Source organism: Drosophila montana, unplaced genomic scaffold, assembly GCF_035044405.1.
Source record: "Drosophila montana isolate Dmon_TW-CO22-7 unplaced genomic scaffold, ASM3504440v1 contig_2668_1, whole genome shotgun sequence".
In the NCBI taxonomy this organism is placed as follows: Eukaryota; Metazoa; Arthropoda; class Insecta; order Diptera; family Drosophilidae; genus Drosophila; species Drosophila montana.
This window is the reverse complement of record NW_026997535.1, coordinates 962,485-975,652: the sequence shown is the minus strand read 5'-3', so window position 1 is coordinate 975,652 and position 13,168 is coordinate 962,485. Positions and strand designations below refer to the sequence as shown.

Sequence of the window (13,168 nt, the reverse complement as noted above, 5' to 3'; positions counted from 1 at the left end):
GTTAAATAAAATGCTTATGTCAAATGCTGGCGAACGAGCTGACTGCATGTTAAAGTAGTTGTCAGCTAATATTATGTGCACGAAATAACGGCCATTAAGGTGTTTATCGTTGATGCAACTTAATCAATCAATATTTGTATTGAAATAGGAACATAGATAAGATAGTATTGCCACGCCTGTAGTTACGTAATCATGCAACACAAGCATAGCAGCGCAATTAGACGTACTGAATTAAAAGCGCTCATATATATTTATGATTTATATAAACAATTAGTATATAATTAATTGGAACATAAGTACATAGAATCGAAATTACACGCCTCATTGCAATAACAAAATACAAAAATACAGTATATAAATTACAGGAATAGTATAACAAAACAGTTGTCGTTTGATTTAAAGCCATTTGGTAGTAAATTGTATTAAATTCCTTATTGACCAGCAATCTGAAAGGGATAAAGAAAGTTATTTAAATCTTAAAGATATGATAATTAATTATTTTTACTCACAACAACAAGATGGCCGCTCTTATCACGCACAACGCCGGGCTCGGCGCCTGTTTGAAGTTCTATGACACCGCCCTTACCCTTGACCACATTGTGTTCCAGACTAAAACGATAAAGATTAGAAAATAAATAGAAAAAACCCAACTCAAGTTTCAACAGCCACTCACGAAGCTCTGTCCACAATGGAGACTATATCGGCGGTGCCCACGGTGTCAATAATGTAGGTGCTAAACTCGATTAGGTGCGGAATGATCAGAATCAGATCGCCTTTGTCCTTTTTGAGCTCGAGCGGTATCCGGATCACCATCAGGTCGTCGTTGTGGTTCGTCAGGGTGAAGTCAATCTTCTCGAGTGGCAGGCGATGCTTCTGCTTGTAGCTCTTACCATCCAGCACATAGACGGCCTTGTTGCTCAGCAGAATGAAGCGCTCCCGTGACTTGTAGCCATGTCGATCGAACTTGGTGCAGGCCGATTGATATTTGAGTTGCTCGCTGCCGAAATTGCTGGCCACAAAGTCGTTGACGCGCTGTATATGCTCCTGGGGAATGCGGTCGGTCTGGAACCAGGCTGGCACACTGTTCGCATAGTTGTTCTTCTTGTTCTTGAACACCTTCTCGGCGAGCACCTTCAGCTCGAACTGGCGCTTCCGCTCCGGCGTCAGTTGATGGCGATAGATGCGCGCCAGGTGCAAGCGGTGCAGGCGATGCAGATAAATGGACGCCTCCTGGCAGTGGCCCGGCGCTGGTGGCCAGCTTTTGTCGAGCACCTTTTTCGGCAGCTCCTTGGCCAGTCGCAGCAGCCACATGCGCTTGGCATTGGCAATGAAGTCATCATTGAAGCCATTCGGCGCATCGTTGCGCGTGATGAAGCCCTTGATGAAGGCGCGAATCTTGTCCGCCGCCTCGCGACGCTGCTTGGCCGCCTGCTGGGCCAGACGCCGGCGACAGTAGCTCTGCAGGATAATGACCTGGGCGCGCAGCTTGAGGTACTTGCGACGCTGCACCAGACCCTTCCAGTGTGCCTGAATGATGGCGGCAATATCGTGCTTTTTCGCCTGGTAGGCATCCTCCGTGTCGAAGAGCGTGCGTGGCCAGCGTATGAAAAGCTTGGTCTCGCCCAGCTTGAACTGTTCGCCGTTGTAGCCCAAATCCTTGACCAGCAGCTGTACGCCAGCCTTTGCGCCGCCGGCACCCTTGTAGTTGGGCCAGGTGGACTTGCTCAGGCACTTGTAGCGTTCCAGGAAGAGCTCATAGCTGCGCCTATAGGCAAAGCCGGCACGACGCACGCGTAGATTCTCCATGAGGCCCAGATATTTGACCTGATGCAGGACCAGTTGATCGTCAAAGATGCCCGGCGATTGCAGATCGTTGGGCTTGATGCAGCGTATGTAGCTGGGCTCCTTGCACATCAGTATGTCCATGAGGTTGTTCAGCGAGGTCTTGAACTGCGATATGGCCGTCTCGGGTCGCTTCTTGCTGCGCAGCTCCTGCTCCGGGAAGCACGAGCGCACAATGTTGTTGCCCGCCTTGCTCAGCGTCTCCTTGAGATCGCGGAAGAGCAAATCGTTGTTCTTGTCCAGGAATCCATTGACAGTGTAGGTCACCTCGCCGGCATAATGGACCAAGCGGAACTCATCGCGTCCCATAACCTTTTGCACCTGAATCGGCGCCTTCTCGTGGCACACATAATGATGATGATCGGCCAGCTTCTGTGTGAGTTTCTCGAGGAAGGTGCGATCTGTGGGCTCGCCGGGCCGCAGGCACTCCTCATCCAGTATGGAAATAATGCCCTTATGCTTCTCCTCAATCAAATTGCAAATGACCTTGTTGTCGAAATACTCCACCGGAATCCACTCGATGCCCTCGCGCCTGTATTCATCCTGCTCAGACTTAAGCGTCAGTTCAATGAACAGTTGCTGAAGTTTCTCATTGCAGAAGTTGATGCAGAACTGCTCGAAGTTATTCCTCTTGAAGATCTCAAAGCCATAGATATCCAAAATGCCCATCACATTGTTGCGGGCGCCGCGCGTCTCCTTCGCCTGCAGCGAAATGTTCAGGCGCTGCACCAGCCACGAGAACAGACGATCGTATACGGCCTTGGCCAGCGCATCTCTGGCGTAGATGGCCAGCTCGTGGTTCAGCGGCGATGTGACCACATCGCCTCGTGCATCAATGGTGCGATGGGTCAGCGCTGCGCCCAGTTCGCTGGCATTGACGCCCAGCAGGCGGGAGACTGTGACAACCAGATCACGACTGTTCACCTGGGCATTGCCCTCCACCTCGTTGAAGCCGATGTTGCCCAGATGCAGTATGCTGGCCACAATGGCAAAGATCTCGCGCTGCTCCTCCGCACTGAAGTCAATTACGCTCAATGCCTGCTGCACCTGCTTGAAGTTGTCCGCATCGTTGATGCTGCTCACGCTGCCCTTAACCTAATCCAAACAAAGCCATTTAGCTGGAACACCTTGAAACTTGCTCCAAATATGACTTACCCCATCTGTCAGGTAGTTGTAGCTGTCCAGAGCACGCTCCAGGTGCAGCTCCTGCAGCAAAGCGGCGTCTGCGCCCGCCAGCAGCTGGTAGAAGATGTGGAAGTTACGCTCCCCGCCCATCTGGGCAACCACGCGCGACTTCTCCAGCAGATAGTTGAGAATGTTGCCACCAATGGGAGCGCCCTTGTAGTCGAACTGGATGTCCATGTACTTGCCGAAGCGGGAGGAGTTGTCGTTGCGGTTCGTCTTGGCATTGCCAAAGGCCTCCAGCACGGGATTGCTCTTGAGCAGCTTATCCTTGACGCCCTCCACGGTGGTCTGATGGCCGGAACAGGCGGCAATATACTGCAACACCTTCTTGGAGGCCTCCGTCTTGCCGGAGCCACTCTCGCCCGAAATGAGCACGCACTGGCCGCGATTCTCCTCGATCAGCGAGCGGAACGCGTTGTCCGTCACGGCAAAGCTAAAGATGAAACCAACTATTAGTCAACATGCAGAGAGGGAGAGAGATTTCCGACTTACATATGAGGTGGCATCTCATAAAAGTGTTTATTGCGATACTCCTTGATGTGGGCATCGGAGTAGATGGGCAGCTGCTTGTAGGGATTCACCGAGACCAGAACTTGGCCAATGTAGGTCTGTAATGAAGATTGACAGAATTAGTTTAACAGGCTTAAGGAAAACTGTGGCCAAGAGAAATGCATGAAAGGGCTTACACAGATCCAGCATCCGGTCTAAAAATTGAGTACAATATTTTAGAGCAATGGATGCGTGGTAAGAGACAAGAAATAGAGACAGAGACAGGAATTGAGAGAAATTGTGAAAGACAGCAAACAGAGTAGGGAAAATCAATTGCAAATTGTGCACTTACATAGATGAGGTTCTCCTGGAAACGCTTCCTCAGATTGCCAATAAATGCATCCTCGCTCTCGTAGTTCTCGAGCAGCACGAAATCCTGTACGCCCGCACGATCGCGTTCGTGCAAACCTGTCTCCATGTTGGGTAAAGGTTTAAAGCTAAATATATAAATGGGAAAAGTCGTGACCACCAGATCAGTTAAGTTTTTTTTTTAGTATTGATAAGCATATGTAAATTTCTGGAGAAGCATTTCAAGTACACACACAATCAGCCCTCGCGCCAGTTTCTGGCTAAAACAACTTGAGGGCTTTAATCGTCAGGTATTGGCTCGTTCGGTAAAAACCGATTGTAAAAACCTCTTACCCAATTGATAAGATTTTTTTTATTTGCTGAGAATTTATGGCTTTTCGACTCATAAGGAAATGTGGCCAAAGCTATTAAAATCAGAAGTAGATATATATACATATATATATATTGATAGATCCCGAATTGGGCATATATAAGATACATGCATTATGCATAATAGAAACCCGCACGTTATATTTATTAAAAGCATTCGTGGTGTTTATTAATAGATATGAACGTTGGGCAGGTGCAATTCGCATTCTGTTCTTATCGATGTCATATATCATATCACTGGAAACGCCTGGGTTATTAAGGTCTACAGTTTATTTGTTGTTGTTATTGTTGTTGTTGTTGTTTCACACTTTCATATCGTAGCCAACAAATCCAAAAGCGTCGATTACGCAATGACATTATTAAGTATATTTGCCATTGTCGGATTATGCGGAGCCGCAATAAATATATATAAATTAAATTAGCTGGAGGATAGGTGTCCGGGCGGAAATAGTTAAACGATGTCCAATATTGATAGCATGATGTAAGCACTTGAAACTTGACAAATCGAATTTTTTTCTTTTTTAATCAGACCTAAAACACATTAGAACAAGGGCCAATTATCGGCCTAGATTAGTCCGTATCGCTGTACCTGGCCATTGTGTTTGCTTTTGGTTTATCCTTGTGAATTGACTTTACACTGATCGCTGTCAGTTTTCGCACATACTATTCCGCACATCAACGACTGCGTTGGCAAACTAACACGATCCGGAGTTGGCAATAACGTTTTAACCATCAATATACAATTGGTATGCTCCGGCCTGGTTGTTCGCCAGTTATCAGCTTTAGGTTAGGCTGCACGGAGAGCACTTCCCAAGAGCCGCAATGGCCCAATCAGCCGCGATTAGATAGTGCGTTGGGTCTCCGCTCGCATTCACGCAAATGCCGCCTGTACCTGGCCCATATACACCAAGTACACCATGTATACTATATACAGACGATGCGCCGTCAGATGACTCAGAATAAGACAGAATGATGAGTTCTAATCAAACGAATTCGCTTTGTGATAATATGTATAAAAATAAACTGTCTTTAAACTTTTGGCGATCACTCGAACTGTGCTTCACTGTGATCCCAATGCGTCGGAGTTCTACGCGGTACTGGCAAATTTCTGTTACGATCTGTGCTTAGTTTTCAAGAACTCTGAACCGCACATCGAGTCATTAGTTTTGTTGCTAGTTGCAGCTTTAGGCGCCATCCGAGAATTACAGCTCGGCATTCGGTCCATTTAGTATCGCTCTTATCAGCTATTGAGTGCACACATACTTGTGTGCCCTTCCAGAGGGTATTATAACTATGTCATCGAATGTGTTACGCATACGAGAAGATAGCTGCTAGCTTTAGGCTATACAGCCATATCTGTCTATAAAAAGAAAAGATTCTCAGTCTTAAAGCTATCTTCAGTTGCAGGCAGCACATATTGCGAAAGTGGACGGATCGAAGCACTATATCATATAGCTTGCATTCAAATGATCGTTAGAAAATAAGTTTATCTAGAAAAGATATCTTCAATCATTTCTGGTCTAGATATCTTAACAAAACTCAGCAAATAAGAGCTTCAGTATATCCCTATCAAAGTTAATACATATATATAGTCCGTAAGCTTTATGTCTGCAAGGGTATTTAGTATTTGGCGTGCACTTAATTCTTATTGTGTTCTACATTCGATTTGTTTGACTGCTGCTTTTGTTTCGCAGAGAAAATAGTTAAGAAATGTGACGGAGCTGTTTGCACTTGTGCTCCGGGCACTGCATGTGTAACTAATTACACAATGTGCTCGAGGTGCGACAGATATTCCATATTCCATGTACCATATTCCCTATCCATGTCCACATCCACATCCACATCTACGTCCAAGTCCATGCCCATGCACAACTGCAGCGATATTAATGATCTATTTGTCACATATTTTGTTTACCGCACGTAATGGTCATAGCCCCGATAAAAGTCTGTGTACAGAAATTCATTTCAAAATTATTTTCTTTTTAATTTGAAAACCTCATGTCTTTGTTCCGTTTTGAGCAGAAAGTCTGTATATAATCACATATATACTTGATTTCTTTGTTAAATTAAGTATACAAAATCAGTTTTTGTACTTTAAATATCAAGCATTTTTTTTTACTTATTTTCAGATTTGTTTATACCTGATTGAAGAAAAATGTAGCACAAATCGTACGTGTAATTTTAGATTATTTTATTCCCAAAATGAAGTACAAGAAAGTTCATTTACTCTATACTCTTCTTCTGTCTAGAGTTAAGGAAAATTTCAAGAATTAGAATGCAGAAAGGATATGTACTTAAACATGTAACCGGCATGAATTCCATCCCAATTAATCTAGACTCTACAAGTTCCCCTTTCTCTGAGTCTATTGCAGATCTGTTTTTTTCTGCTGAAGAACTTTTCGCTCTTGCAATCTCACAAAGTACTTCATGATTCTACTAAATTCTGAACATTATCGGTTCAATTATTGTTTGATTCTTTCAAATTGTGTAGCTGCCTAAAGTTATGCCGCACTTTTGCCTTCGAGTTCTTGAAGTCATTGACACTTGTTTGGGATTGATATGTTTTCTTCGGCTGGGCTGGGGGTAACACCTTTATGTGCACAATTCTTTCAACACCCGAGCTCCTTACGCAAATCGTGTCGAGAACTTTGGACTGGTTTGTGCTGTGCTTTACAAAGCTGGCCCATTAATCTGGTATTGACCCCAGTGGGAAAACTAAGCGGCGGGAGGTCAAAATGATGATACACAAATGTTGAAACTGCCCAAAACCAGTCAAGAAACTGAGCTGAGCTGAAAGGGTCCAAACGAGACTCGACAAATGACGTAATATCTCAAACGACACCCAGACACGATTATCGGCTATTGAACTCTTTCTCTCTGCCCAATGCTCGGGGCAGAATCATCGCTGATCATGAGGCAGAGATTACTAAATGCATTCAGCTCCAAATTGGGTGGATACAAAAGACATCTAAGAATATTCAACATTTCTTATGCAAATTAAGCACTGATCTTATTAGCCACGAATGCTCAAGAACAGTCTGGAGGTAACTAAATTAATAAAGAACTCCATGACGAAGATTTAATACCCTTGGTTTAGAAATGCCTTAATAGAGAAGCTCTACTTTCGACCGATAAAATATGGGCAGAATTCCGGTTTAATACGGCTTTGAAGATCTTGATAAACAAATAAATGTTCTTTTTTTCGACCGATTCTTCCTATAGAACTTTATGATATAGTGGTCCGACTCAGCTATCAATACTCATTAATAATATGCATATTTAATTTTGGAGTTGGAAGTCTTCTCTTGCTATGAGTTATACATTCCGTTTACTGATGGATCTGAACCGGCGACCTCACACTTGTAAGTCTGACGTTTAGCCAACAAGGCTCTACAACTTATGATACCCTACAAGACAACTTATGATAGCCTACAAGAAGCAGAAGAAGGAAAGCAGCTGGCGACAATTGGTGTGGAACCCGAAATTGGGGTCTGCTCGGTGGGAAAATGGAAATGGATGCATCGAATATTCTAATGAGAAAACCGTTAGCATAGAAAAGCAATAAAAGATGCACTTTGCAGCTGCTGCAGGTTCACGGAGTGGCTATATAAAGGTCGTCGAGCTGCATTCGCAGCATATTCATGAACCGACCATGGAACACAGAGCACCAATACTCTGGATAGGTGAGTATGAGGCGCAGACTGGACGCGGGCTGTCATCAAATTGTTGAACTCTTGCGAAACTCCTTTGCAGTGCTGCTCTCGTTGCTGGGCAGCTCGCTCACATTCCAGGAGAAGGCGTCGCTGCAGCCAAGCCAGGTCCAGGCGCGCAGCGAGAGCCTGCAGCAGACGCAGCAGCAGGTGCTGGGTGGCAGTGGCAGTGGCAGTGGCAGTGGCAGAGTTGGCGTTGATTCGGATTCGGTGGGATCGACACGTAACATCGAAGATCATCTGATGGCATCGATGGGTAAGGCTGGCCTCAAATACTTTGTGGGCTCCAGCTCGACGACTACAGCCAAACCGCCAGTACAACATCAACACCATTACTATTATCCTGCAGAGGGCAGCGAACATCCTCGCCAGCACGGGCCAGTAGTACCGCCAGGAGGTTATCCGTGGCCTGGTTATCCTCAAGTACCACCGCAGCGTCCCTGGGCACCACCCTATAATCCTTGGCCATATGGCTGGGGTCATTGGGGTGGTGGTGGTGGTGGCGGTGGTGGTGGAGGCGGAGGTGGAGGTGGCGGTTATCCTGGTGGTGGTTATCCTGGTGGTGGTGGTTATCCTGGTGGTGGTGGTTATCCTGGCTATCCCGGCAATTCCGGCTATCCTGGCTATCCTGGTCCTGGTCCCGGTGGTCCTGGCTATCCTGGCTACCCATATCCCGGCTATCCACGCTATCCCTACTATCCTGGCTATCCCCATTATCCCGGTTATCCTGGCTATACAGGCTATCCCTGGTACCGCTCCACGGAAAATGAGGAACTCGACGAGAACGCAGTGCAGCCAGAGCTCGCCGCACGCTCCGTTCCCGGCAGCTATCAGACACGTGTCTTGGCCTCCACGAGCAACCTCGTCGCTGGCAAGTCCAACAACAATGTTTGGCCGCTCTATCACCTGCTCAATGTGGCCCGGGTCTAGCCCTAGCCCTCATACTCGACCAAGAACTTGAACGCAAATAAAAATCATTTGATACATTCCAAAATATTTTCTCATTCCTAGCTGGATCAATGTGTGTAATTAAAGACGTCTGGAATCTGCCAGATATATAGAATAACAAAGCAAGATTCCGTCATGTTTATCCAAATGACACACACAAAAATATTCAACAATTCCCAAGGGCTATGCGCGAGCTCCAAGTCCGAAACGGTTCACAAAGTTCTTGTTGGCATCTCGAGAAATATGCATAATAACAAATCGATATGGCCGAGCCGGCATGTGCTGCGGCCTTCCAGCGTCAATGCCCCCCACTTGGCGATCATTGAATCGCTTCGCTCTGCTCCGCATCCGCCCCGCTCTGCTCTGGATGATCGTTAAGTTTTCGGCTCTCGAATTAAAAAACCGAAACGCCTTCATTCAACTGCGAGCCGGCGATGAATGCAAAAAAGACGGGATACAATCTCGAGCGGCTGACTCATATTTGTCCAGTGATCGGCGCGACTGACGCATACGAGTTTTGGATCAAATAAAAAAACAAAACCAACTCATTTTCAAACATATTTTGCCAGCTTTTTAACTGCCTGGTGACTGATCTTTCACGCAAATTCAAATGCGAAAAAAAGCTGTTTAAGAATTGAAATGGTCAACCGTTTCGCATTTACCTTTTTTTTATGGCCCAAAAACCAGACTTTTTGTCTCTATATGCGAATATAGGCGAGTAATCCGATTCTTGTATTTCTTTTCGTACTCTTTATGAACTTCCACAAAAAACCACAAGAAACCCTTAGTTGACACTTTGGCACTTGGCGTCTCGCCGATTCGGTAATCTTGAGCCCCGGGCAGCACACGTTCTCGCTCGACCGACCGTCGTTTGAATAATGGATCGCCAGTTCTTGAAGTCAAAAAGTGTCGAAAAAAAATAATATTGTTATGCTTGGAAGTGCTGTGCAGCTGTGTGTATTATATTGCCTGTGCCTGGAGCAATCAAAACTTATGATAGCTGCGGGTTTTTTTTTTAATTGATGGGTGAGACACTTTGAAAACATTAGTTTAGTTTTCACTGCAGTTCTGGTTTTTAAATCTATTATTCCAACTTTTTATTTTAATTTTAATGGAGCTCACTTTCGGTTTTTATTGAGGAGTTGAAACGATAAGCTGTTAAGTGAAGTAAGACACGTTTTTTCTATAGGGTATACAATTTGTCGCGCTGACCTCGATCACGAACACGTTCGTATCTGTTGGCACAGCTTAAGGCCTGACTCATTATGTTATACAGGCCCCATGCACTATCTTATCAGATGTTTGCTCGAATAAAAGAAAACCCAAAGCCGTAAAATGCAATTTCTCAAGTTCTTTGATTAAGCAAAGAATTGTACATACAAATTGCGGCGGAACAGCCCTTTAAATGTGCATTTCATATGTGCAAGGCACCCTGTATGAAAAGCCATTCTCAAAAAGAAGAGGCTCCCTTGATATGAAAGAACAATCAAAGCTATTTGGAGTAATTTATCATTTGATTTGAATAAACAAAGAATGTTACAATGGTGCAGAGGACCCTGTACATACAAAATGCTGCGAAGCTTTTATATGTGCAAGGCACCCTGTATGAAAAGCCCATTCCCAAAAAAATTAGGCTCCCTCTTTATAAAAGAATAATCAAAGCTATCAGGCGAACTTGTTCCAGTACACTGAATAGGCAAATAATGTTACAATAAGACCCTGTATATGTGCATAGCACCCTGTAGAAAACGCACCATTCCGAACAAAAGACACCTTCTCGTTATCAAAAACATTTTAGTGGAAGTTGCCAATAGATAATGCGGCGTTGTGTCGATAAGTGGACGCTTAACTTGCTTTTTCGACCATAAAACAACAAATTTGGTGCTCATAATAAACACAAATCGACATCTGATAAATCGAAGACACCTTCCACCCACCCACACACCTTCGCACACATAGACACAGGTGAGTGGTGCACATGACAAAGCTCGTTAACAATAAAGTCCCCGTGCGGCATTATCGCAATTAACCAAACTAAAATGCGTGCAATTTTGAGGGCTCGCTTTAAAAGACGGTTTCTGTTGCTTTATTTGCTGCTTCTTGTTTGTTGTTATGGGCCTTGCTCATTGTTCAGATATCTATATGCAAGAATTACATCATTTCCATTAGAAGCGCTGGCCACAAACTGACTTCAGCTTCTGTGTGTTGCTCGCTTCAAGGTGAAGCTCCATGGAGCCAAAAGGAGGGTGTATATATATATATATATATATATATATACATATGTCTTTGTGTGTGCACAACTGTGCTGGCATATATATTTGGCAAACAATGGAAAGACGAGGAAGGGGGGGGGCTACTTGGCTAACCAGACGATCGCTTTGACTGAAGCTAAGCGGCTTAGCGTCTTATTGCCACAAAAAACACACAGTTGAAAAATGGGTCAAATCAATAGACGCCATTGAAATTGAAATTGAAATGAAATTCGATACATTTTCAATTGGGCGTTGATAACAAGAGCAGGGCGGGGCACAAACATGCCCATACGTAATTACATTATTATGTATGCATGTTAGATTACAAAAACCTGCGGGTTTGCTGTCGTTTTGGCCGCACAACTATGACTTGTTTAGATACATATATATTTATATATACTATTCTAGTTTTTTCTTAGCTAACTGACTCACTGACTGCTGATAAACACATCGGCTAAACGATAATTGACATTTTAACTGTAGCTTTATTTTGGAACAAAAGAAAGCACTTGCAGAAATTCCAACTACAAGTACAGATAAATGCCGGTCAAGGTTTCTATGATAAGCCCCAACAACAAGTCTGGTTAAGGCTCAAGAGCGTCTGACTAACAAGTATGGGAGGAGAACGCTTCCAACTCAGCATCATCAAGTTTAGGGATGAAGCTTCCGAGAAAACAAAATGGAACAGATTATAAAATTAAAGGAGCAAAAGCGTGCACTGGCAGTTTGTCTGAATTATTAATCATTTGACCCGTGTAACGCCAGGTAATTTCTAGCATATCTTTCCATATATATGTATATGTATGTATATATCTCTTAAGTTGACCCGCTTTGTTGGTGTTTGTTCCTGCTGCAAAAACTATGCAAACAATATTAAACAAAGCGGACAAAGAGAGGCGCAACCACAGCGAAACACGCGTGTGTGGGGGCAAAAGGAAGTGTCCAGGAAGCGAAACAGTCGCCTAAAAGCAAATGGGAAGATAGTTTGCGCCCGAGGTTAAGGTGCTGCGGCCACCAACCAACCAAACCAAGAAACCACCACCAGCAGCAGCACGAAGAGCAGCCGCCAGCAGCCGTCGGCACATGGCCGTAAATGCCGCTTTATTAGACGCACATAAACATAAACCAGATTTGTGCCTGTTGTCGTTGGTGTCCAAGTTCAAATTGTGCAAAGGAAAGAAAGTCGTGCTGCCAGCCAGAGACAGACGGATCGCGACCTGGGCAAACCGGCAGAACCGCTTTTTGCTGTGATCTTTTTCGTGCTTTTTTTTTGTGTGTTTGGTGTCTTCTTCACAGCTTGCAGCACATTTGTTACACTCAGGATAACCCAAAAAGAGCCCGTTTCAGGCATTCACATATGCAAAAATTGTAGCTCCGATTAGTTTGACGGCCGCTCAATCATGTTGCAGCCAAGCACATCCGTAATGGCTAATTAGCTGCGACAACCGTCGCCGATAAGAAGTTGGGCAGTCAATAAATATGTGGGCACGTTTATAATAAATGAAAGCAAGTACATAATTTCACTCACTGTCCGCAGTTGTTGTTTGAATTTCTTTTTCGATCGTTTACCGTTAGCTTGACCCGCCGCTGTCAGCAGCAGCAGCGGCAGCAGCGACGTTCAAAAAAATTATAAAACAATCGAATAGTCACTTGTTGCTTCTATGGCCGCGACACTTGTTATGTGCTAGATATTTTTTGTTTAGCTTTGGCACGCGCTTAGCATTTAAATTGACATACAGCCAAAAAAAGTTCTTGAATAATTTATACCTTGTTAATAAGCACAGCCCGGCGACAGCAAACGCACCTTGCAAAAGTTAAAACCTAACTGAATCGCGGCGCTCGTTTGCCGCCACATTTCGCATAGCTCACCGGGCAACAACAATAAACGCGCTGAGCAATAGCGATGTGCATTTGTGCTCGTTAATCGTGTATCGCTTATCGATTAATCAGTTATTTAATTAAAAGCGGCAACACCGGCTAATGAAAAGTGGTCAAACGATATGG

At 44.5% G+C, this 13,168-nt stretch overlaps 2 protein-coding genes across 3 annotated transcripts; one reads left to right on the top strand and one right to left on the bottom strand.

Moving 5' to 3' along the window:
- Positions 1-231: 231 nt before the first annotated feature.
- Myo61F (Myosin 61F) lies at positions 232-12,956 on the bottom strand. 2 transcript variants are annotated; one of them, XM_064684063.1, is made up of 7 exons: positions 12,932-12,956; positions 3,869-4,013; positions 3,520-3,635; positions 2,998-3,460; positions 674-2,937; positions 510-609; positions 232-446 (listed from the first exon to the last, which is right to left on the bottom strand). In XM_064684063.1, the coding sequence occupies exons 2-7, from the start codon at positions 3,992-3,994 to the stop codon at positions 432-434; spliced, it is 3,084 nt and encodes a 1,027-aa protein (XP_064540133.1). In that variant the 5' UTR covers positions 3,995-4,013; positions 12,932-12,956; the 3' UTR covers positions 232-431. The 2 variants fall into 2 exon arrangements, with proteins under 2 accessions (XP_064540133.1, XP_064540131.1); XM_064684061.1 differs by lacking the exon at positions 12,932-12,956 and adding an exon at positions 4,844-5,253.
- On the top strand, positions 7,823-8,894 carry LOC135429521 (uncharacterized). Its single transcript, XM_064683838.1, has 4 exons — positions 7,823-7,937; positions 8,008-8,451; positions 8,488-8,568; positions 8,704-8,894. Exons 1-4 carry the CDS (start codon positions 7,823-7,825, stop codon positions 8,892-8,894), a joined length of 831 nt encoding a protein of 276 aa, XP_064539908.1.
- Positions 12,957-13,168: the final 212 nt, after the last annotated feature.